The sequence below is a fragment of the Octopus sinensis genome, linkage group LG4, assembly GCF_006345805.1.
Source record: "Octopus sinensis linkage group LG4, ASM634580v1, whole genome shotgun sequence".
In the NCBI taxonomy this organism is placed as follows: domain Eukaryota; kingdom Metazoa; phylum Mollusca; class Cephalopoda; order Octopoda; family Octopodidae; genus Octopus; species Octopus sinensis.
This window is the reverse complement of record NC_043000.1, coordinates 129,469,823-129,497,322: the sequence shown is the minus strand read 5'-3', so window position 1 is coordinate 129,497,322 and position 27,500 is coordinate 129,469,823. Positions and strand designations below refer to the sequence as shown.

The 27,500-nt window shown below is 38.0% G+C and overlaps 1 protein-coding gene across 1 annotated transcript in view; it reads left to right on the top strand.

Moving 5' to 3' along the window:
* LOC115210585 (tetraspanin-8-like) overlaps nt 1-27,500 on the top strand; it is a 285,558-nt gene that overhangs the window by 228,355 nt on the left and 29,703 nt on the right. The window contains exon 7 of the mRNA XM_036502648.1: nt 15,414-15,507. Within this exon, the coding sequence (XP_036358541.1) occupies nt 15,414-15,507 (94 nt within the window). The remainder of the gene's footprint in view (nt 1-15,413; nt 15,508-27,500) is intronic.

Genomic DNA, 27,500 nt, shown 5'->3' with positions numbered 1-27,500 from the left:
TAGTCAACTGGAATACCGGCGTTAATCACATGTCTACTGGACCAGAGTAGATCTAGTGTTAAACAACGATTTACCATTGTAAACTGTAACAGTATTGTTAAATTCAAAGTTTCTGCGTTGACTTGTAATTGTGAGTTAATATATTTCTGTAGATCTTTAAATTGGGTGAGTGGGGGTGGCGAGGAAAGGATAATTTATGCAGTGCTATAAGAAATATTGAAATCTGGGGCCGGAAACCTGGTCTGAATACTTATAATAGATTACCTATGGGTCATGTGATAAGTGTAATGTCATATGTCCGTGACATATTTCAAGTATGCTTACCCGATATCCCATTGATAACGAAGTTATAGTTTCGTTTAATTGAATCCTAGGTAAGATCGGATTTCTTTAAACTGGGAATCAATAAAAAAAATGTACAGGGCAAAAGACTAATTCTCCTAAACCGGGCTATAGACTAATTCTCCCAAATAAAGCCAGGGGTGGTCTAATGGACTTCCGTACAGTTTCCATCAGCCCAGTTTCACTCACAAGGTTTAGGTCGAACGCAAAAATCATGTGAATATAAAGGCAGGTTTTCAACAACAAAGCTTTCGGTGCTTCCTTGGCCATATGTTCGTTCATGACAATATATAGTCCTACGATGGATGGTAAAAAGAAGGATCAAAGGTCCTTCCCTATCCATAGGCCCATAAGGCCGGTTTCTCCTGCCACCAGAGACGACGCCGGCCCGTCGCAGGATTATTTATTTTTGCCAGCTGAGTAAACTGGAGCAACATAAAATGAAGTCTTTTGATCAGGAACACCACGTATCGCCCGGTCTAGGAATCGAAACCACAATCTTACGATCATGAGTGTAACACCCTAACCCCTAATCCAGACACACCTCCACTCCTACAATAGATAGATAGAGAGAGAGAGAGTGAGAGAGAAAGAAAGATAGAGAGAGAAAGAGAGAGAGAGAGAGAGAGAAAGAAGTAGATAGATATACAGACACACAGGCAGGCAGGCAGGCAGGCAGGCAGATAGATAGATAGATAGATAGATAGATAGATAGATAGATAGATAGATAGATAGATAGATAGATAGATAGATAGATAGATAGATAGATAGATAGATAAAGTGAGTGAGTTGGGTATGAAAAGAAGGATGTCCGATACTAACATATAAATATAACTCTATAAAATGGCTGCCGTGCAGCAGCTGTTTTGTGAAATACATTCCTGGGTCGGCAAGGAATGAATAAACTACTGAGAAGAGGCTAAATGTGAACATATAAAGGCAAATGTAAATATAAAAGACGTGGCAAATCTAGTAGAGAAAATTGTATGAAAAATAAAAGTGAAATTATAAAACGTAAGAAATATAAGGGAGAACTCGAAGAGCACCCAACAAAGAATCATCCTTTACAAACGGAAACAAAGCTTCTCAGATTTATAATTCTATAATTATTTTATTCACATTTAATCTTTACTGCTTCTGCTACTGGTTTTGTTGTTGTTGTTGTTGTTGTTGTCTATGTTGTAGCTGTTGTCGTTGAGGTCATGGTGGAGATGGGGATCGTCGTTGTGGGTATTTTCGCTGTTGTGGTTGTAGTAGTAGTGGATGGTGGTGGTGGTGGTGGTGGTGGTGGTGTTCGTCGTCGTCGTCATCGCCGTGAGTATTATGCTTCTTGCTGTTGTTGCTGTGGTGATGGCGATGATGGTGCTGCTATTGCTGCTGCTGCTGCTGTTGCTGCTGCTGCTGATGGTGGTGGTGGTTGTCGTCATCGTTGTCATGTGCATCGTAGCTGTTGCTGTTCTTGCTTAAAGATTTTCAGTTGTGTTTCGTCTTAAGACCTATCAGAGAGATAGAAAAGCATTGTATGAAACGCAGGTGCTGTTTCATTCCATAACACACAGTTATTGATGTCACCACAATTATTGCTGACGTTTATAGCAACATTATTGTTGTTTTAGCTATTACATTTACTGATAGTGATGATAATATTAGTGATAGAGATAGTGTTGGTGTTTGTGGTTGGTAACAGAGGTGGTGCTAGAGTTGGATATGTACAGAGCATTTGCACATTGCATCATTATTTGTAGTTGTTTTTGTAATTTACTTTAGATCTTGCCGCTTTTCATTTCCCTTGTCGTTGCTTAAACGAGGTCGATTCGACACCACCTATGAGAAAAAATGTCATTTTGGGAATATCTCGTCTTTTCGTATACCACGAAGTATATTATCCAATGTAACCTTCCTTTCTTGAAGACTATCGGTATGATTTAAGAGAAATTTAACTTTTATTACTAGGCGTAGGAGGGGCTGTGTGGTAAGTAGCTTGCTTACCAACCACATGGTCCCGGGTTCAGTCCCACTGCGTGGCACCTTGGGCAAGTGCCGACCAAGGCCTTTTGAGTGGATTTGGTAGACGGAAACTGAAAGAAGCCCGTCGTATATATATACATATATATGTATGTGTGTGTATATGTTTGTGTATCTGTTTGTCCTCCCAACATCACTTGACAACCGATGCTGGTGTGTTTACGTCCCCGTAACTTAGCGGTTCGGCAAAGAGAAACTTACAAAGAATAAGTCCTGGGGTAGATTTGCTCAACTAAAGGCGGTGCTCGAGCATGGTCACAGTCAAATGACTGAAAAAGTAAAAGAGCAGTTCTAGTGACCTTGTAGGAGAGCCTCTGTTTTTTTGGTTTTTTTGTTGGTAACAGTTCCTCTTGAATGTGGACGTTGTATAAATTGTAGTTCCGAACTTAGAAACACTCTACATTTAGCGAAATCACCTTGCTTTCCGTTTTTGTCAGGATTTGTAAAATACCTATTTGCTGATCTCATACGCTGTGTTTTACAACAACACATACACATACAGGGACACACGAAAATAAATACATACATACACATTGGCCATGTAACAACACACTTGCTTTTCTCTGGACTATCTCTTCCTTTTCCTCTTCTCTGGACGTTTATGTCTATCCGACGAAGTACCATGCTTGTAGTGTCATTTCTACTCCTATTTTCCCATCTAAAACTTTCACTGAGTATCAATCTAATATATTCACTGTGTTCATTCTACTGATTTTTGTTGCCCTAGATTTGCTTATATACACCTAGTAGTCATAAACGGTAAATATTAATCGAAGCGGTTAACCGTATCCTGGAACATAACTGGGAGCTACCACGGTGTCCGCCGGCTAATATATCCCTCTAAACTCACATTAATATATATATATATATATATGGGGTGGGTGGAGAGCGAGCAAGAGAGAGAGGTATGTAACTACTACTAGTTTCATTCTTGGTCGAAAGTCCGAAATTTAAAGAGTGGAATTTAAACAATTTTTCGTGTTATTTGTAGTGATGGAGACAACAATGAAGAATCTTGGGGTATTTATATGTGTTGTGGATATGATTTTTTTCTTCTTTTCTATGATGGTGGGTCATTCGTTGCACGTTGTATTTTTCATTACGTTGGTGTGGGCCTATCCGAGAGCGTGTTATTAGCATGGTGTCATACGTTACTTCGGCATATTCTTTTTGGCAGTAACGTATAAAATATTGTTAAATGAATTTAAAATAATAGCAACAGGAGTGTGTCTTGATAAGTAAATTATAGCGGAAATTGAGAAAATGCTGCTTGTAACAATGGAAGAAAATGTTATTTTTATCTACGTCTCAACGTTTATTGCTTTAACATATAAGATCATTGAGTTGACAGTGATCTGTGAAGTGGTGGATTATACTTGCTTGCCTTACAGTAAATTATGTCCCTTATTAGAGAGGTGCAAATCCTGCCGAGGTTCAATTCGCCTTTTCATCCTTCCAAGGTTGATGAAATAAGTTCCCATAAGTAATATGCTGAAAAAATTTCGATTGAAAATTTATTTCTCTCCTACATGAAGTATCAGTCCCGAAATTGCAGATTCATCTCATGCCTTCATCATACAAAGTTATTTAATCATGAGCTTCATTGTGTAATGTTTACCGACGCATACCGCTACCCAACTTTCTCAGATTCTGAGGCATTTTTTCTTTTTACCAGAATTATGCAGACAAAGATTGGGAATTGGCGGAATCAGCTGTATCCTTCTATATAATTTAGTCAGATACTCTACAGTTTCTCCTAACCAAGCACACACTTCAGAGGGAAATAATGTTCTCACATATTCACACATTATATAGGATATTTCAGTATTTAATTCCGTCCCTCTAAAGTCGGAATTCAGATCTCTCTCAGAGACCCACTTTGTTTATCCTTCGAAATTGGTAACATAAATATGAGTAACGTATTGAGGCTGGTACAAATCCAGTGGACGTATAATCTATCACTAGCGTGTACTATTACCAGAAATCTGTAGAAATAGAATGGCTGTTATAGTTAAAAAGTTCACTTCGCAATCATAAGGTCCCAGCCCGAATTCGTTCTCACTGCGTAGCATCTTGGACAAGTGGCTTTTAGTCTCGCTTCGGTTCAGTGCTTTCAATGAAATTAAGTAGACGGAAACCCGTTGATTAGATTGCGCTTGGAATTCAAAGAGAGAACTTTCTCACACACATACACTGTGTTATACTGATTCTGCCGAAGAATTACGTTGATTGATACACGTGTCTATGGAGTATTCAGCCACTAACACGCTAGTTCATTGAACAGGTAATTCAGTTGGCGCTGCTCTCACTTAAGGCGGTACTCCAGCTTGGCCGCAGTCAAAATGACTGAAACAAGTAAAATAATAAAAGAATGACTGATTTCTGATCGTCGAAACTGACGGAAAACCTTTTCTTTTTCTTTTTTATTTCGACCAGATATCCACTGAGGTCCGTTTCAATACAACTATACCGCATGCCTAGTAAATGCCTTGGTCTTCTGCCAATAAATGAAATCATTATTTTTTTCCTCTTCAAAATCTTTTAAATTATTTTTTCATCATATTTCCGAGATGTTATTTAATTTTTTTCCTAATTATACAAATACTTCATTCAACTTAATTCTTATTTATATTATTTATTTGTTTATTTAGTGCAATTATATTTTTTCTTTGGTATTTAATTTCTGTTTACTCTTTGTCGGTGTTAGGTGAGAGCTTTTGTTGTTTTTGCCGGGGGTTTTTTTACCACTTTGAAACAATTTAATTATTTTTTTCTTGTATTTTGTTCGTTCTAATGATGCATTGGTTCCTTTCCTTTCTTCTCTTTAAATGTTTCATCCCTTCCATTATTGATTTTCATATTAGGGCACAAGGTCACAAGTTTAGAAGTACAGTCGATTCAATCATCTCTCTATATACAAGAGACACAAAACCTCAAAGACAGTAGTCTCACTCGAAAGGGAGACAACTGTCTATTCTATCGACCGCTGGCTTATTTCATAAGCCCCACAAAAACAAAACGTAAAGATAACACTTGCAGTTTCTAGTTTCGTCATTTCACGTCCAGAACACAGGACGCGAAATTATGTCACTAGACACTACAACTATCAGAGGAAAACTCTGCTACTCTAAGAAGCGTGTGTGTAGTTGTATAGTAAGAAGTTTGCTTACCAACCACATAGTTCTGGGTTCAGTCCCATTGCGTGGCATCTTGGGCAAGTCTCTTCAACTATAGCCCCAGGTCAACCAAAGCTTTGTGAGTGGATTAGGTAAATAGAAACTGAAAGAAACCCGTCGTACACATGTGCAAATCTGTATTTGTGAGTGTGTGTGCGCGCGTGTGTGTGTGTGTGTGCGTGCGTGTGTGTGCTTGTGTACAGGCATGGCTGTGTAGTAAAGAAGTTCACTTTGCAACCACGTGGTTTTGAGTTCGGTCCCACGCTTTGGGCAAGTGATTTCTATTACAGCCCCAGACCGATTTATGCCTTGTCAGTGCATCAGGTAAACGTAAACTGAGTGGAAACCAGTATTACATATGTATGTGTATGTGTTTAGTTTACATCCCTTTTATTTACGTAGCGGTTTAGGTAGTTTGTTTACGTAGCGGTTCGGCAAAAGAGAATTCCGATTGTAAAGAACAAAAGACAAACAAGTCTTTGGTTGATTTGTTCGTCAAAAATTCTTCAGTATAATCACTGAAATAAGTAATAAAAATTCAAGAAATACATTGATGGAGAAAATCATTAAACGAAAACTTTGAAAAAAAACTCATTTCTTGAAAGAGAGATAATAAAGAGGTCGGAAAGCAAAATAATAGGTAGGGGAAGGATAAGTGTTGTTGTTGTTGGTGATGGGGTTGTTGCGAGTGTTGGTTGAGACTGAAAGGTGGAAGGCGATTGGTTATTGGTGGTTGGTAGAGGATAGTAAAAGGTGTGTGTAAATAATTGTGAGGAGTGGAGAGAGGTAACGATAGATAGGTAGGTAGATAGTAATAGAGAGATATAGAGAGCGATAGAGAAAGAGAGCTGGAAAGGTGGAGCGAGGAAGAGACAGAGAGAGAGAGAGAGAGAAGTGAGACAGATGGAAGGAGGGAAAGATCGAGACAGAGAGAGAGAGAGAGGCGTTGGCAGACGATAAAGACAGAAAATATAAACAAAGAAAAACGTGCAAGATCCATTGATGGTTGTGTGGTAAGTGTAGACGGAGGGAGGATAACAGTATATGGAGGAGGAGGAGGAGGAGGAGGGGGAGGGGAGGAGGAGGAGGAGTGTTGTTGAAACGTTTTGAAACGTTTTGAAATGCCTGATCAATACAGGTAAGGACTTCTAGGTCAAAGTCTCTCTTAACTAGACGATGGTACTGGCTGGTTGCCTGTCTGGTTGGCTGATTGGTTGGTTGGTTTGTTGGTTGGCTGGTTGGTTTGTTGGTTGGCTGGGTAGCTGTTGGTAGATGCAGGCTGGGTGGCTGGACGGATGGTAACTGTTTGGTAGGTTGGCTGGTTGGCTGGCTCACTGCATAATTGTGGTTAGGTCATTACGTAAACGATGTGGGCTGGATGTAAGAGGGGAAGGTAACGATCGTAGGCGAAGATGATGATCATGATGATGAAGATGATGATGATGATGATAATGATGATGATAATGATGGGTGTGACAAGAATAATAGCGATGACGTTGGTGATTGGTTAGATTGGTTCGTCGGGTGGATATCATTCCACACGGCGAAGAGGTAATCGATTATAATCAGTGGTGGTGGCGGTGTTGACGATAACGAAGGAGCTGCGGTGGTGATGATATGATGGTGGAACTGATGATAGTAGCTATTAGTGGTGGTTAAGGTGATGACAGTGCAATTAGTGATGACGATGGCAGTGGTAGTGCCGGAGGTAGTGGTGGAGGAACTGCTGGCGCTGGTGGTCTTAATGGTGGAAGTGGGGATAATAATGGTGGAAATTGACTTAGAACATATTGTCAGAGAGGGCGGCGGAAGTGGTGCTTATTGGGGTGGAGGTAATAGTGGTGGTTTTGCTAGTAATGGTAGTGGTGGGAGTTATGATCGTAGTTACATTATTGTCGATAGTACTGATGGTGGTGGTGGTGGTGGTGGTGGTAGGGTAGTCTTGGTCGCCATGACAACGGTAAAAATCGCGAAACCAATTTGTTGCTGGTAGTGGTGGTGATGGTGGTGGTGGCATTGACAATGGTGACTGCGGTATCACTGCCGATTGTTTGGTTTTAGCCAAGATAGATCGGTGGCTACATAAGGTAAAAACTAAAAGATACGGGTGAGTGAAACGGGTAGGAATTGTAACAGTATTAGGGGTGGGATAAGTGATGAAACATTGGCTTTTGCTGGTTGGTTCGGTGATTAGTGAAGATCGTTGATTAGCGTTGTTGTTGTTGTTGTTGTTGGTGGTGGTGGTGGTGGTCGTCGTCGTCGTCGTCGTCGTGGTCGTGGTCGTGGCGGCGGCGGCGGCGGCGGTGGTGCTGGTGCTGGTGGTGATAATGATGACAGTAGTGTGGCGGTATATGTATTGGTTGGTTGGACTGGCTGGCTGGCTGACTGGCTGGCTGGCTGACTGGCTGGTTGGCTGGTTGGCTGGCTGGCTGGCTGGCTGGCTGGCTGGCTGGCTGGTTGGTTGGCTGGTGGGCTTGTTGGCTGGCTGGCTGGCTGAGCTTGTTGGCTGGCTGGCTGGCTGCTGGCTGGCTGGCTGGCTGGCTGGCTGGCTGGCTGGCTAGTTGGTTGGCTGGTTGGTTGGCTGGTGGGCTGGTTATCTGGCTGGCTGGCTGGCTGGCTGGTTGGTTGGTTGCGAGGTTACCAAGTGATTGGAAAGAGAGTGATTGGAAGGCGTTGATACAGCGACAATAAGAAAGGAGACGAGGATGACGTCGACACAAAATGAATGTGACACGATAATGATGAAGATGATGACAAAGATGATGAGAACGATGCTTATGATGATGATGGTAATGATGATGACGATGATGACCATGATCATGATGATGTCCATGATCAACTGTCACTGAATATGGTGGCGCTGGTGATCATGAGGATAATGGCAAAAAAGTGGTGTGTTGGAGCAGTTTAATTCGTGCAATGGGTTTTCCAAAATCTCTTGATTATTGGGAAGCGAATGAGTAGCGGTGTTGGTGTTGGTTGAACGAGATTCTAATTGTGTGTGAAAGTAGCTTTAATAGCAGATGAGTGAGTGTGTGTATGTGTGTGTGTGTGTGTGTGTGTGTGTGTGTGTTCGCGCGCGCGCGTTGTTCGAATGCTTTGTATGCATTTATGCCTGAATGTAAATAGGTAGCGAGGTTGGTAGGTATATATATATATATATATAGATAGATAGATAGATAGATAGATAGATAGATAGATAGATAGATAGATAGATAGATAGATAGATATTTATACACGCAGAAAAATACGTATATATTTACACACACATATAGACAGACAGATAGATAGACAGACAGAAACAAATACGTATGTGTGCACCTACATGGGTGTGTATATATATATATAGAGAGAGAGAGAGAAGAACAATTTTAAGATAGCGCTAACCATACCGCAGAAAAATTCCTCGTGTTTGTATGTATATATATATGTGTGTGTGTGTTTATGTATATATATGTGTGTGTATGTATAGTGAATCCCAAAAAAGAAGAACAAACACAAAAAAACACAACAACGTGAGGACGTGGTTCATGTAAAGTATTAGCAGACACTCAAGGAAGGAAAGAAAGATGGTTTAACGTTTCGAGCAACGCTCTTCTTCAGAAACAGAGGAAAGTCCAATAGAAAGGAAGACGGAGGAAGAAAATCGCCGGCGATTCACGTGGTTACATTTTGTGCAAGCGTTATCACAAACATAATGTTAACTACTGGCCCATGTCTACAATTACTCTGTGCATTAAGGGTAAAGGGTAAAGACCCCCCTTTGGTCGTGAATGACTATGAGATTGCACCTAGAAAGTTCCCCTCCGAGGCACAAATCCGAGCAGGGTTGTTCATGGAAGACCAGCAGTCGCCCATGCATATCAACCTCCTCTCTCTACACCACTGATGTTATCCAAGGGTAAGGAAAAGGCCGATACAGCTCTGCACCAGTGGGATAGTGAATTATTTCTACAGCTGAGTGAACTAGAGTAACGTGAAAACAAAGTCTCTTGCTCAAGAACTCAATACACAGCCCAGTCCAGGAATCGATCTCACTACCTCATGATTGTGAGCCCGACGCTCTAACCAGAGCCACGCGCCTTCATATATGCTGCACATAGCATTTACCAAAATAAAATTGAACAGAAAGTTAGACGAAACCAAAGAGCAGGCGTCGTTGTTGTTGTTGTTGTGTCCTACAAGAACCTGTATCTAAAGTACTTCATTCGTGACCACCCGTATTTTTCTCTGTCCAGGGAACTCACGATCACATTATTCAACATTTCTGGGGTGGGGTTCCTGCTAAAATGTATCCCTTTATTTGCTCGAAGATCAAAAAGTGAAGAGTAATGGTGAGCGCAATTGGTTGATTGAGGACCGAATATAGACATCACTGTGTTTCTTGTGATGAGAGTTGTTCTTTAGTTCTGATGTAAAGACTACAAAACGGCTTTCATTTCAAGGTCCCTCATGTTAGTCGGAAATTAAGTTCATATTACACACTGCACCCCATCACCACACGGAGACAGCCTGAACCTGGCTTCATATTCATTTTCTCACCTACTACAACTACTACTATTACTCCAGTCATCCTCATCACATTTAATAAATGCTACTACCACCGTGGAGGCGCGTGGCTTAGTGGTTAGGGTGTCAGCACCATGATCGTAAGATTGTGGTTTCGATTCCTGGACCGGGCGACGCGTTGTGTTCTTGAGCAAAACACTTCATTTCACGTTGCTCCAGTCCACTCAGCTGGCAAAAATGAGTAACGCTGCGATGGACTGGCGTTCCGTCCAACTGGGGAACACATACGCCATAGAAACCGGGAAATCGGGCCCATGAGCCTGGCTAGGCTTTAAAAGGGCGCACCACCACCACCACCATTTTCAGCAACACAATTATGAACTGCGGCTACTACTCCTACTATTACTACTACTGCAGCTACTACTACTACTACTACCACTACCGCTGCTGCTGCAGGGTTAAAATGCGATAAATAAATATATGTTTTAAGGAGATAATCTTAAATCAATTTGAAGCTATCGGGAAATAACTTGAAATGAGAGCAATCTGAAATTGCTCCGACCAAGCAAATTTAATCAGAAATATTCCAACAACGCGTCCAGTTATTTTTTCAGGCATTGTGTATCTTGGACTACGTTATTCAGTCTGATCTGCTTTTTCTTTTTCAAAACTGTAGGGTGTAAAATGTTGATGAATTTTGGCTGCTGTCTCTAGCAGATCTAGCGGCTATATACGTGTTCCATCATTGGTTTCATTTCATGGTGAGTAGGAAATATTGGCATTTTAGAGATTTTGTCGATGAGCTGTTATGAAGAAATTAATTAGTTTGTGATGACAGCAGCAAAATAATACGGTTGACTTGAAAAGAGATTTTCTCACGGAATGAGAAACGCAAAGAGAAATGGGAAAATTGAGAGCATGGAATGTGTATATGTGAGGTGTGACGCGGAGAGTTTTGTATTGATGTGTGTGTATTATTGGGTACATATACATAGAGAGGGAGAGGGTGGGGGGAGTAGTGATAGAAAGAAATAGAGACATAGCATTAGAGAAAGCGAAAGAGTGATAGTGAAAGAAATAGTTAGATATAAAGAGTGGGAGGGAGGGAGGGAGATAACGACAGGGTAACAGAAATGAGAATAGGAGTGATAGATAGATAGATAGATAGATAGATAGATAGATAGATAGATAGATAGATAGATAGATAGATAGATGGATGGATAGATAGATAGATAGATAGATAGATAGATAGATAGATAGATAGATAGATAGATAGATAGATAGATAGATAGATAGATAGATAGATAGATAGATAGATAGATAGATAGATAGATAGATAGATAGATAGATAGATACGAAGTCATACATAGAGAGAAAGGGAGCGAGAGGCAGACAGACAGGCATGAATGCCGATAGACTGAGCGATGTTAAGAAGTGGTGTGTGTGTGATATTAAAAAGGAAAAAGGCCGACAGAGGGAAGCGGTGTAGACTGAAAGAAAGAGAAATATATATCACCACATATTTTGATGTTGCTTTCGAGTCTATATGTATGTATGTATGTATGTCATTATTCAGTTTATTTCAAGATTTCTTCCCAATAGAGAAAGAACCGGTTTCTAACCTAGGTCCAAGGTTCCTTCATTGGAAATTCAACATTAAAAACAGGGTATTTTTGCTTGTATGTATGTATTTATGTATGTATGTATGTATGTATGTATGTATGTATGTATGTATGTATGTATGTATGTGCAGATTTGTATGTTTTATGTATGTATTCTCATGCATATATTTACATATCTAAACATATGTATGTATGCATGTATGTATGCATGTTTGTATGTATGTATGTATGTATGTATGTATGTATGTATATATGTATGTATGTATGTATGCATGTATGTATGTGTGTGTAACAGTACAGATATGTGTGTATGAAAGTATGCATTTCATTTGTAGATGGGGGGATGAAATTAACATTGATCTTGGAAGCTGGGAGGAAGAACCAATTGTCTTGGCTAACCCTGGTCATTGGATCTCTCTCTTTCACAGCAAAACGTCAGTATAACACTTCGTTGCAAAGGTGTCTTCTGCAGTGTGAATAATAGATCTTTCATCACAATGATGGTCATATTCGTCGCGATAATCGGGATACCCTTTATGCCTGCAACAATAATAATAGTCACTTTCTGTCGCTTCCTCGCTAAAGAGGGCGCGCAGAAGGTGTAGCATAGGCTACATCCTAGCTACAATGAAATGCATGCACACATGCACATGTATACAATGACTTATATGGCTTTTAAGATTCTCTGGTCAATCACGAGGCTGCATTTGTCGCCATTACTCTTTAAGAATTATAGTCATCAAAGAGATCTACAATTGAAGATTGATAAAAAAAAATGGCCGTCATTGAATTCAATGGATAACGATAAGCAAGTTATTGCATGTGTAGATCTTGTGTTTTTTTACTTACAAGTCTTCACGTATGTATATATATTTATTACGAGCTAAAATTTCTAGAACACTTTACGTAGTTTCATAGCTCCATGAATGGCTTTTGATTATAATTTCTTTTTTAAAATAAACGCGTTTTTTTTTTCTGGTTTTGTAAAGCCCAGATTCTCCTGATTATTGCTGAGACAGTTCCATGTGTAAGTTCCCCAATAATTACAGGTATAAATCTAAAGTTACAGTTCAAGTGTAGTAACTGCAGATTTCTCAGTTCATCATAGATGTTTGCCTTTCTCTTCTATCTTTAACATTATGTTAACATCTGCTGAGCAGCTGATCTCCACAACTGAGCACAATTTCTCTCCTGTCCCACACTATGTCAGACCCACGATACATTTTGCTTGGGTCTTAAGAGGAACATTCTACCAGTATTCTTCAATATCATGCGTAATTATGCCCTCCACATCACAGTAAGATTTTATTTTTAACCTCAGAGTTATTCATTCTATAGATTGCTTTGTAGTGTATAATGCTTTTGCCATGATATCATGCCTCATAGGAAGATAATGTATGTATGTAAGTACTATGTGTGTGTGTGTGCATTTTTTCATTATCTCGGTTAATATATTACTAAATAATCTAGATATATAGCTTTAGCTGCCTGTAAGGTTGGTTTGCGGTTGTTACTCTTTGTTTGCTCTGCTTTTTATTAGTAGTTAATTGAGAACTACGAATCCTACTGTGAAATATACGAGAGGAGTGTTATCTGATATACTAATTAAATGTAAATCCATGCGTAGACGGCTGTGTTGATTTATGAAACATTATAACTACCAAGAGAACGCTGTTCTTGGTCAGCTATTTTTGATAATTGTTAGTACGGCATTAATATTTACAGTATAATATCGTTCTCTCTCTCTCTCTCTCTCTCTCTCTCTCTCTCTCTCTCTCTCTCCTCTAGAAGTAACTGAAATTTCCTCTCCATATTAATATCTGATATTTGTTATCACAATAGTAGCGTATTAGTAGAGTCGGCAGGCCTCCGAACAGTATTAATTTAGTACTTTTACGTCCAGTGTTCAAATTACGGTTGTTTGCTTTTTTATATTTTTTTGATTTTTCGTTTCTCCTTAATCGAATAAACAAATACCGGTAATACATTGCAATCGAGTCAATCAATTATAGTCTCTTTCTACAACCTATTTGTTGCTTCATGTTACCATAAATGATTATTGTCATTTATTATTATTGTAATATGTGTGCGTTTGTGCGTGACTGTATCCCACTGTAACTGTGGAGAAAGTGGAATCCCATAAAGACTTTCTACCTGAAGCAGCTTTGATAAGAAGGCGGTAGACAACAGAAAAAGCAGTAACAACAATTACAACATATCTCCGAAACTATTGTCTCCAAAGTACTGATGGATCCGAGGAAAGCAGAACATGACTTACCCCGTCCTTGGTGCCAGAAGCCGTCAATCACCATGATGAGAAAATAAAAGTGATCAGAAGGGGACAAGAGTCAGAGACAAATACTAGGAGAAAGAAAACCTAGAAGTCAATGCAAACCTAAACGGAAAGCAAGTCCCATGAAGAGCATTCCTTGTTCCCAGAGACTGCATCAAATTCCAAGTTCCTCTATTAGGAGTAACGAAGACCTAGTGGATCTACTGATCAAAGGCGGCGAGCTGGCAGAAACGTTAGCACGCCGGGCGAAATGCTTAGCGGTATTTCGTCTGCGTTACGTTGTGAGTTCAAATTCCGCCGAGGTCGACTTTGCCTTTCATCCTTTCGGGGTCGATAAATTAAGTACCAGTTACGCACTGGGGTCGATGTAATCGACTTAATACCTATGTCTGTCTTTGTTTGTCCCCTCTGTGTTTAGCCCCTTGTGGGTAATAAAGAAATAGGATCTACTGATCAAAATGAAGAAAGAAAACAGAAACAATATGCTGACTGAGAAGGAAATGGATTTTGTGAATGACAGACTGTTGGTGAAAACAACAGTAGTAGTGTATAAACTGGTAGGAAGCAATGATCTTGAGTACGTGGGAGAATTCTCAACGAGTCCAGTTCTGAAAACGCTCATTTTCGGAAGTACCAGCTTCCAGTAACAGGAGTAGAATTTAAGGAGGATCATAGAGTGCACACCTGAGTTTATATTTATGTTACCTTTCATCATTTCAGGGTCGGTAAAATAAAGTACCATTCAAATACTCTTCAAAATTGCTGGCCTTCTCCCTAAATCAGAAATCATTATTATTATTATTATCATCATCCTCATCATCATCATTTCAGGCGGTGACCTGGCAGAATCGATAGGGCACTGGATGAAATGCTTAGCGGTAGTTCGTCTGCCGTTACATTCTGAGTTCGCTTTTCATCCTTTCTGGCTCGGTAAATTAAGTACCAGTGACACACTGAGGATCGATATAATCGACTTATCCTCCCCACCAAAAAAAAAAAAAAAAATGGCTGCCCTTATGGTAAAATTTGAAAACATTATTATTATTATCGTTATTATTAAAGCCGCGAGCTGGCGCAATCGTTTACGCGTCGGAATAAATGCTTAGCGGCATTTCTTGCGGTTCCTTTAGTTTCTGAGGTCGACTTTGCCCTTCATGCTTTCGGGAGGGGATAACAATAAGTAGCAGTTGAGCAATGGATTCGATATAACCGACCCTGCCCCGTCCCCCAAATTTCAGGCCTTGTGCTTATAGCAGAAAGGATTGTTGTTGTTGATTTTGCTATTATCATTTTTTTTCTTTTTATCATTATTATTATTATTGTAATTATAATTATTATATTATTATTATTATTATTATTATTATATTATTATTATTATTATTATTATTATAATTATTATTATTATTATTATTATTATTATTATTATTATTATTATTTTATTAACAGCTCGAGTGCTGCGGAGTAGAGGGTGGCATAAACTCAACCAATTCATGGGCTTATTACAAGCGAAATACTGTATGGTTCCTTAACCAAACGGCAGGTAACTCACTACTTAAATATATATTGAATACTAAAATCTCAACCGTTTCCTGTTAAATCATTTCTCATTAAATTAACGTTGAAGATAGCACGCCGGACGAGATATTTCTTCGGTCTCTCGTTCGTTTGATTTTTGTTTGATTTATTTTTGTTCGTATGTTCTATTTTTGTTTAATGTTTTACTTTCTTTTTGTTTATTTGTTAAACATTTCTCCATTAGAAGTGTGATGTGGTAAAACACACAAACTGCAAACAAACCGAGGGGGAAAAATATGAAGTTGTAATATTGATTAGGTAACGTTGCGTGAGTTCGTGATCAACTTGCTAGTGTTCCACTCAGCAAAAGTTCCAACAGTATATATATATATAATATATATATATATATATATATCTATTACATTTTATATTTGTATAATATATATATATATATATATATATATATATACAAGATGTAATATATATATACATATATATTACATTTTATATATAAATACATATACATATATTACACAAAATGAGATAAAGCCAAGTCTGGAATGAGTTTTCAGATATTTATAAGGAAAAATATATAGATATAGTCTTACCTTAAGTTGGTAATATGGCTTTTGGCGTCTATTTCTACAGTGCGTGGTGAGGTGTAAAGCCAATCCCTTGTTATAATTATGTATATAACTATTAAATATTTTGTAAAATTTACCTATGAAATTTTTATTTCCGCGTTGACTACCTGGTAAAATTATTAGGGATTGTACCCTTATTATAATTAATATATATATATATATATATATATATACAACATATTTATATACATGGATATTCACACAGGCACACATATGCACAGAGAGAGAGAGAGAGAGAGAGAGATTGGAGGGCGTTAAAGTTGCACCCAAAAGGTCTCATCTGCGCATGTATCTCTATAAACAAAATAAAATAAGTGTCAAAATGGTTCAGCTATTAATACCTTCTCAAATTTTTCAAAACCAATCTGAGGGGAAACTAGGAAAGAGTCCTCAATAGAAAGGTTCAAATCTCAAGATGAACCACCAAGTATTGGGTATTTTTTACTTCTGTTTGTTATAGACAATAGAATATATACCCCTAGCTTGTAGAATAGTGTAAATTAACAAAGATCGCCAACGTGATTATGCACAAACATGCAATAATCCGCTCAACAAAAAATATTACAATACTTTTAAAAGAATAATTCTATATTAATGCCAAAGAACAAACTGAAGAGAATTAAATGGAAAACATACTTTTTCAGAAAAGGTTCCATTTGTTTCTTCCTTATGGGAAAATATCTTTCGGGTGTTCTGATTATACTCAATCGCTGCTCTTTTGCTTTTTTTAAAAAAATTTATAAACATACGCCCTTACTTAGTAACTCTTCTGCGTAATGAAACAAGTTACATGAACTAACTAATGAAATTATGAGGCCATCAGAGATTGTTCTAGCATCTTTTTGTATTTTTTTCATACATAATAGATTAGTTCTTGTTGTCTGACAGATGAAGTAATTTTAATACTCTGAGGATGAGTAACATAAGGCTTGAGCCAAATAAATATAGACGTAACCTACATCTTGCCTTAAGTACTCTGTGTCCTATTCCTTACAAGCAGCGTATGTATGTATATGTGTGTGTGCGTGCGTGCGAATGTATGTATAAATGTGTATAAATATCCTTATATCTATATGTCTATCTCTCTATTTATATATCTAACTCTCTCTCTCCATCTCTCTGTATATATATATATATATATATATATATATATACATATGGCGGTTGTCTACTCCTTATGCAGAGTTTGACCACCTCCTGTACCTTCAGCTTAGAACCATCATGGCATCTGATGTGGGTTTTTAAACCAGACAATGTTCTGAAAAGGCACCCACATAGATTGCACCTCCGATTTGGACCACCGAGAGCTGCAGATAAGTTCTGCTCTTTGTGGATCTTAAAATGTCTTTTGAGGCCTCCGTTAAATTTGCAATCCTCCTGGCATACACTGCATTCAAAGGTGTGCACAGACATATAGGCAGAATAGTTGATGGAGGTTCGTTGCTATTATGTTAAACTGTCGAATGTTCAAATTTGGCCAAAAGCATTTTTTCAATAATTATTTTTGCTTGCAATATCCGGTTCTTTTGGTCAAACTATCGTAACTGCAGCTGCTTCTGATGCCAAGATATCAGATGACAAGATAAATTTGTCAAAGTATTGTACAACGGTTTTGCTATGGAACGGTGAAACTATTTTTTCGTTTTCTGTAAACGTAACGTTTTGGTCTTACGACACTTTTGTATAATAGCAACGGTATATATATATATATATATAATATATATATATATATATATATATATATATATATATATATACATACATACATACATACATACATACATACATACATACATACACACACACACACACGTAGATCTGCAAATGCGTAAGTTCAGATATGTATACTAAGCCAATTTGTATGGTAGCGTACGTTTTCGATATATACACATGCAAACAGACAGATAGATACATGCATACATTCACACACACACACACACACATACACACACACGCGCACTTCCATAAAAACAATCAACCAAATACACGAATACCAGTGTCGCATAAAATTTATTCTCACTAAATACACAAGAGTTTTAATTTGTTTTGATATTATGTTTCGCATTACTTTTTGCAATTTTTGTGTTGTTGTTCTTTAGTTTTTTTTTGTTTCTTTTTTTCTTTTCCTCCTTTTTTTTCTCTTTTTCATTCTGGTTTGCTATTATTTCTTCATATTGACTTTCCATTTGATATCACTCACTAACATTATCGGAATTAATATAAAGGCCATTGACAGAGTTACTTTGATATACTTATCATACACTAACACGGTGGAATAGATTTTAAAAGCATCAATAATCTATCCATAGTTCAAATAAATAGTGGTTATAAAAGAAGACAATGGATATTTAGTGTTAAGTATTTGCATTGAAGGCAGTGTTTATAGAGTAACAGACAAATAATCAAGCAGTCGGTGATCCATATTCTCTGATTGGCACAAAAGCTGTGTCCATAGTCAAGGCACTTAATTCTGAAGCGGCCCAGTTCATCTGGTAATTGATAGTCGTAGGAGGATGGGGAGGTGGCAAAAAAAATGCATAAAATATTTCACAAAGCACCATATAAAATTCAGTTACATCCCTCTATGATTTGAGATCAACATTGCTGTTTGTTTTTCTGAGATCAGTGGTGTAAATGCTACGAGGATACTGGAGTGTATTCTAACATGAATATGTTTTTTTTTTCTTCGCCCTTTTCAAGCCTAGCCAGGCTCATGGGCCCGTTTCCCCGGTTTCTGTGGTGTATGTGTTCCCCCCACCCCAGCTGAACGGGACGCCAGTCTATCGCAGTGCTACTCAAGAAACAGGAAGTAAGAGTGAGAGAAAGTTGTGGCAAAAGAGTACAACAGGGGTCGCCGCCACCCCCTGCCGGAGCCTCTTGGAGCTTTTAGGTGTTTTCGCTCAATAAACACACACATCGCCCAGTCTGGGAATCGAAACCGCGATTTTCCGACCGCGAGTCCGCTGCCCTAACCACTGCGCTATTGCGCCTCCGCACATGAATATGTAGGAAGTCAATATTATGAAAGCCTTGAAGAGGAGTGTGGCATAGAGTCGGAAATGGGAGAGGATTAAATTGATTAAATCAGTTGCAGCATTTGGGGGTTTTTTCCAACTACTTTCTGAGTACTAAGAGCAAACCTACTCGCCGGATTTCTTTTGCTCTTTCAAAATATTGAATCTGAACCGATTCAATAAACTTCAACGTTATTGTACTAATATGTTGCCTTATTAATGCTACTTGCGCTGAAGAGTGACAGAATCTTTAAAGCGTCGGACAAAATGCAGTTGAGGTCACTTTTGCTCTTCCTCTTCCTGGGCCAATAAAGTAATGCACTAATCAAGTACTGGTATTAGTATGATATACTATATCTTACCCCATAATTTGAGCCCTTATGTCTTGTATTATTAGAGCTGTAATATCTAAGACAATGTAACTTTATATTAAATTCATTGCAATATTTAGTCATATCCGTCATTGATCCAAGTTTAAATAACACCTGAATGTAATTCGCTATTTCTCCGGTGTTTAATATAAGTGAAGGCGCGTGGCTTAGTGGTTAGGGCATTCGGCTCACGATTGTAAGGTCGTGAGTTCGATTCCCGGCGACGCGTTGTATCCTTGAGCAAGACACTTTATTTCACGCTGCTCCAGTTCACTCAGCTGGCAAAAATAAGCTGTACCTGTATTTCAAATGGCCGGCCTTGTCACACTCTGTGTCACGCTGAATCTCCCTGAGAACTACGTTGGTAGTACGCGTGTCTGTGGATTGCTCAGTCACTTGCACATTAATTTCACGAGCAGGCTGTTCTATTGATCGTATCAGCTGAGACCCTCGTCGTCGTAACCGACGGAGTGCTCCAATATAAGTACCACTAGTAATAGTTAAAAATCAGAGAAATTGAGTGAAATATTCAATGATGTAGTCCGTAAGTGATAATACATTGTAACTCAAAGCTTTATTTACAGAATTCTTTGATAATCAAAGCGATAAAAACATAACCTTTATACAAATATCGGTAACATACATATATTCTTTGCCTGCGGCGTACGGATTTTACTGAATTGCACTGAGTGTGAAGATACTATAAGCGACATAACACGACACATTAATTAGCTTGTGAGAAGGGAATTATTTCCTTTAGGTTGGTTTAAAATAGTATGGATGGAGGACTAATGAAGTTTAACTATGTTAGTGAAGACTTTAAATAAACTGCTAGTGGTAATGCGTAGGCAAAGTTTATGATTTGAACTATGAACAGTGTTGAGTGTATTATCATATCGTGTATGAGGTTAAACTCGAACAGAGACACAGAGAGCATGTGATTGCTCCTAATTAAGTTCGTTCAATCAGGTGGAGGTATAAACTTCCAGAAGGCGGCGAGCTGGCAGAAACGTTAGCACGCCAGGCTAAATGCCTAGCGGTATTTCGTCTGCCGCTACGTTCTGAGTTCAAATTCCACCGAGGTCGACTTTGCCTTTCATCCTTTCGGAGTCGATAAATTAAGTACCAGTTACGCACTGGGGTCGATGTAATCGACTTAATCCGTTTGTCTGTCCTTGTTTGTCCCCTCTGTGTGTAGTCCCTTGTGAGCAGTAAAGAAATTGGTATAAACTTCCAGAGTATCGGTAGATATTTATGCAAATAGTGACATTTTGTCAGAGATCACTGCACTGCAGACCTGTTAAGATTATTGCGTATGAGATTTTTTTCACCTAAGCATAATCTGCAGGTCTTTGTACCATTTCTCTATGGTATCACTCGGGTCATTGGAGCTGTTATTTTATCTCTCTTAAGCCTTACTTATGTGGAGGCGCGTGGCTAAGTGGTTAGGGTGTAAGCATCACGATCGTAAGATTGTGGTTTCGATTCCTGGATTGGGTGACGCGTTGTGTTCTTGAGCAAAACACTTCATTTCCCGTTGCTCCAGTCCACTCAGCTGGCAAAAATGAGTAACTCTGCGATGGACTGGCGTCCCGTCCAGCTGGAGAACATATACGCCATAGAAACCGGGAAACCGGGCCCATGAGCCTGGCTAGGATTTAAAAGGGCGCATTTATTATTTTTTTAAGCCTTACTTGTATAGGATTTTATCTATTTATTTATTCATTAAGACAGACATACAGACAGACAAACAGAAAGAGAGAGAGATTGACTGGAGATAGTTTCAGAACATTAAACAGTTGCGAATACATTTTATCTTCTCCGTACACAAAAGTTATATTACAAAATGTTAATATAATAATGACATTAGGCATCTCATGCAAAAAATAGATCGTAAAAGATAGATGTTATCCAAGTGCTGCAGATTTCTCATGCTTTATTTACGTACTACCACTTTTTCACGGAAGATACAAATGGAAAAGACATCCCAGTTAGCGCCCACCATCAGACAGAACAAGTCTCATCAGCCAGTGAGTAAAACTTCAAGAGGCTATCCCTATTAGGTGGTTCATATTCCAGTATCATTTCTTTCTCAGATCGTCATAGATTCTCCCAGTGATGAGGAGCAACTACTAATACTGTTGCAGACAGTAAACGGATTCCGCAGAGAAAATGACATGAAATTCAGATAAAAGAAATATGTCAAGTTAACGCTGATAGGAGGAAACTTAACCGAAATCACTTTATATATATATATATATGTAAATGTATGTATGTATGTATATGTATGTCTATGTATGTATATGTGTGTGTATGTATGTGTATGTATATATATATATATATGTATGTATATATATATATATGTATGTATGTAGTATGTATGTATGTATGTATGTATGTATATATATATATATATATAATATATATATATATATATATATATATACATCATCTTCAAACCTTCTAATATATATATATGTGAGTGTGTGTGTGGTATGTGTGTTATATTCAGAAACAGAGATAACAGAATTAATCAAACACAAGCTTACATATACTAAGGAATTAATGAACTATTATTAGAGCTATGCTATTCTCAACTGGAAGCTAAGTGAATTAGAAAGACTAGACAGGAAAACCAGAAAACTAATTATTGTATGTAGGATACTCCACCTCAAAGCCGAGACCGAAAGATTAGATTTACCACGATTGCATCTAGGAACTTATTATATAATATCTAGTGCAAAAGTAAAATATCTAATAAAAATAATAGGGAACTTATAGAAATTAAAAAAACGCAGGAACAAAATAATTCTTTCTACTCTCGTGGATTGCAACAACTATAGAAGAGAAACGGAGGTGAGAGACAGTTATGAATAGGATGGAGAAGCATCAACGGGAACTAATTTTAAAAATCGGAATAAAAACAATTATAGTTGGAAGACATATATTAGTCATTCAAAAATACACAAAATCTGTTAATTTCACTTAGACATTTATTATTCGGTGGCAAAATGTTCGTCGTGCCAACTGAAACCCGATGACTGACACGGCAATAGGACTATTAAATGTCATGTTAATACTTTGATTAGGAAAAAGTCCTTACATGACCAATATGTGGAAAAGTAAAAGTGAATAAAGAATAGACCTGGGCTTTGGTTGGAAAGCATAGGATTTAAACTTGAGACGGGGATTCTTATTTGAGGTTATCACAAGAGAAAACCCTTCATACTGGGATCTGCCTAAATTATATAATGAATTATAAAGGCGGCGAGCTAGCAGAGATGTTAGCACGCCGGGCGAAATGTGTAGACGTATTTCGTCTGCCGCTACGTTGTGAGTTCAAATTCCGCCGAGGTCGACTTTACCTTTCATCCTTTCGGGGTCGATTAAATAAGTACCAGTTACGCACTGGGGTCGATATAATCGACTTAATCCGTTCGTTTGTCCTCTCTGTGTTTAGCCCTTAATAATGAATTAAGATGCAAAGAGTAACTACAAAATATGTGGAGGTTTTGAGGAAACAGTGTATAACATTGTATTGTGATTGCTTTGTCCCAATCTCAAAAGACAACATATATACACAGTCATGACAAGGTTGAAGCTATCATATGCTGGAAATTATGTAAACTTTATATAATATCCGCAGAAAAGTTCCGATTCCTACAGAAAGGAAAAGTAGGGAAAGTCGTCCAGATATTATAGTCAAAGAGAGAAAGAAGAAAAATGGGCGTAAATGGGTTGACAGACAAAGAAACGGATGATCTCACATGTAATTAGATAGACAGACAAACGGTGAGAGATATTAAATTTTGCATAATACAGTATATCATATTTTATATTAATAATTGTAATAAAGTTTGGATATTGCATGATATTAAATGTGGGTGTATATATGTATATATATATATATATTATATATATATATATATATATATATATATATATGTATGTATGTATGTATGTATGTATGTATGTATGTATGTATGTATATATTTGTGTGTGTGTGTGTGAGTGTGTGTGTGTGTGAGTGTGTGTGTATTATGTACAACATTCACGCAAAATAACAATATTCATAACGTGGTTATGCATTTCCGGACGAAATTTATGAAAATGAATATTAACAACAGATACAATGGTTAATGTCATTGGTGTGTCAGGAATTATTCATTACAGAACTGTCGTTGATAAAATTCATAGCAATTCTGAATATTAAAAAGATAGATACATTTATAGATTAGTGGATATTTGACTAGATCGATGGATAGACAAATGGATGGATAAACGGATGTGTTTTATTACCTTATTTTTCTAAAAAGCATACTATTCTCTTCACTAATCATTGTCATTGTATGAAAAGCAGACGTTTTGAGTGGTTTCCGGTGTTTTTTGAAAACAATCTATAGCTGTTTATTGAGCTAGTCTAGTCTAATATATTAAATGTGTTTACTGTTCTCTCTACATCAAGATACTTTTTAAAACAACAGGAGATTATGTGTGTGTACATATATATGCACATTCTCAAGAATGGAAATGGTAGACTGAAGTATGTTTCACCTAAGATTATTCCAGAGTTAGCAGTCGTTGTATTTAAGATATTTTCTGGTCCTGAGAAAGAATACTAGTCTTTATGACGCAGATTTGCCTTCAGAATGAATTTGGTTACTGGGAACAGGAGAAGACTATCATATGTATGTATGTATGTATGTATGTATGTATGTATGTATGTATGTATGTATGTATGTATGTATGTATACTCTCTTTCACTTGTTTCAGTCATTTGACTGTGACCATGCTGGAGCACCACTTTTAGTCGAGCAAATCGACCCCAGGACTTATTCTTTGTAAGCCTAGCACTTATTCTATCGGTCTATTTTGCCGAACCGCTAAGTTACGGGGGCGTAAACACACCAGCATCGGTTGTCAAGCGATGTTGGGTGGACAAACACAGACACACAAAAGTACATACACATATATATATACATATATACGACTGGCGTCTTTCAGTTTCCGTCCACCAAATCCACTCACAAGGCTTTGGTCGGCCCGAGGCTATTGTAGAAGACACTTGCTGAAAGTGCCACGCAGTGGGACTGAACTCGGAACCATGTGGTTGGTAAGCAAGCTACTTACCACACATCCACTCCTACGCCTGTATGTATGTATGTATATATGTATGTATGTATGTATGTATTTCTGTGATCATCAGCATTTCTTGATGGCTGGTGTTAGCTTCATGTTCCCGTAACTTATAGGTTCGGTCAAAGTGGCCGATAGAGTAGGTACAAGACATCAAAAATAAGTACTGGAGTTGATTTGATCGACCAAAACCTTCTAGAAGCTGGCCCAGCATGACTGCAGTCCAATGACTGAAACGAGTCAGAGGATAAATATAAGAATATGAAGATGTGTGTTTGTTTGGAGACGTCCTCAGTTGTGGTAAGGCCGATCCTTTGTAGTGACCTTTTGTGCTTGGGGTGGATGGGCTGGATAATGTTTTCTTGTTATTTGTTTAATGCTTTCTTGATATTTGTAGTGATTTTGTGTTGTTGGGGGAGTTAAGATTCACAGGATCTCACTGGGAGATATTTTCTAGATTTCTGTTTATGAAGTCAGTGCAGATTTGACATGAGGTAGCTAGATTGCATTTGAATGGTACATGAGCAGAAAATATTAGGGCCTTGTCAAACACATTGTCGCGCTGATTCGGCCTGAGAATTGCGTTAAAGGATACAAGGGTCTGTGAAATGTTCAAGAGGAGATATTGTTGATCAAATGACTGAATCCTCATCGTTGACCGATGGAAATCCACCCTCGCTACCACCGCACTCATAATATGTGTTGCTGTTGTCTTCTTCTTCTTCCAATCAAGACTCACGCCATTAGCCACAAAGTATAATCTCTAATTCGAGCCTACTCTAAGCTACTAAGAATGCGTGTGGCAACATGAAGATCCACCCACCACACGCGATAGACTGGCGGTTGCACGGGCGTGAAAGCTACGTTGTTATCCTCATTCCGTAAACGCTGGCTTTTAACGGGTGGAGAGCTGAACCGTCCTGGGTGTACAGAGGATTCGCAATCTACACTAGGGTCTGAAAGTTTACCACACCATAGTGGGTTACATGGTTCCTCTGCTTTGGCGCAGAAGTAAGAAGAAAGTTGTGGTGAAAGAGTACAGCGCGGTTCACCACTACCCCCACCCCCACCCACCGGAGCTTCGTGGAGCTTAGATGTTTTTGCTCAATAAACACTCACAATGCCCGGTCTGGGAATCGAAACCGCGTTCTTACGACCGCGAGTCCGCTGCCCTAACCACTAGTCCATTGCGCCTCCACTGTTGCTGTTGTTGCTTAGCCCCGTGTCAACTCTCATTGAACAGAACTATGCTAAAAGGCAAAATCAGCTATGACCAACTTGTCTTTTGGTGGTAGAGTATGTAAGACTACACTGTCTAATAGCAATCGTTTCATTTTCAAATGAGATTGATATCTTGAGAGTTCTAGATTATCGAGCAACCAATAAGAGGTTCTTTCATATGTATTTGTTTAAGGTTAGTGCCATGTTGCAACGAGTAACATCTCGATGAAACCAACTTTATATCTGCATTCTGATCCTCCGTTTGGAACTGTGACACTCAGTCGCTCGCTTTGTGATGCTTTTCAGAAAAGGTTTCTGCATCCCATTTTCCTACAGTCCATCATACCATAAACCTGAGCATCCAGTCCAGAAAAAGGAGCCTCTGTATGCATGTGTGTGTGTGTGGAGGGGGGTATGCTTGTGTGAGTATATGTGAGTGTGTGTGACTGTGTGAGTGTGTGTGTCTGAGTGTGTGTTAGAGTATGTGAGTGTGTTTTTGTGTTTGAGAGTGTTTGTGTGAGTCTGTATGTCTATGTGTGTTCGTGTGTGAGTTAGTTTGTATGTGTGAGTGTGTGTGAGTATGTGTTTGAGTCTGTGTGTGTGTGCTTCAACTCACTATGTGTTCTGCTCGGACTTATAAAATCATATTTTTATAGAACTTTAATCTTGGTAGTAGTTGTCATTGAACTATGGCTTCAAGGTTATTTAGTCAATCGCATCATAACTAGTAGTAATACAACTTTGCTATATATTTTATCGATTCCAATTGATCGAATGGTTAAGTTATCTTTTCAGCGTAAAAGGGCGCGACGCCAAACATCGATTGAGATCGGTATACACAAACACATACACGTACTACACTTACGCATATACACATACTAAAAGATATAACGGTTTGACAGTCTGACTCAGTTCACTTAGACCCATATTACTTAAAGTTTCGTGGGCGCGCACAGAGATAGAGTAATGTGGAGCTAAATCGAACTATCATTAAACACATGTAGTTGCAACCGCTTGAGTTAAATAATATTTTTGTTCACCTACTCGTGCACGTACACACATACATACATTAATGTCCATATATATACATATATATATATATATATATATATATATATATATATATATATATATATATATATATACATATATATATATATATATATATATATATTATATATATATATATGTGTGTGTGTGTATGTGTATGTATGTATGTATGTATAAATGTATGTATGTATGTATAAATGTATATATGTATGTATATATATATACATATATGTATATATACATATAAATAAAAGAGACAGGCAACAGGTTGCTTAGCCGCATACCGAAAAAATTAGAAATAGCAGTCATAGACTGTTTATTTCTATTTTCTACAAAAGGGACTCCACATATTTTGTAGAAAATAGAAATAAACAGTCTCTGTCTGCTTTTTCTAATTTTTTCGGTATGTGGCTAAGCAACCTGTTGCCTGCCTCTTTTATTTATATACAAAATATATATTGAACTTTTATAGCAGTTCCTACCGTTAATGGTTATATTTACATGCCGAAATCTACCAGTAAATAATTGTTGGGTTTTTTTAAAAACCATTAAAGAAATTATTTACTCTTATTATATTACTAA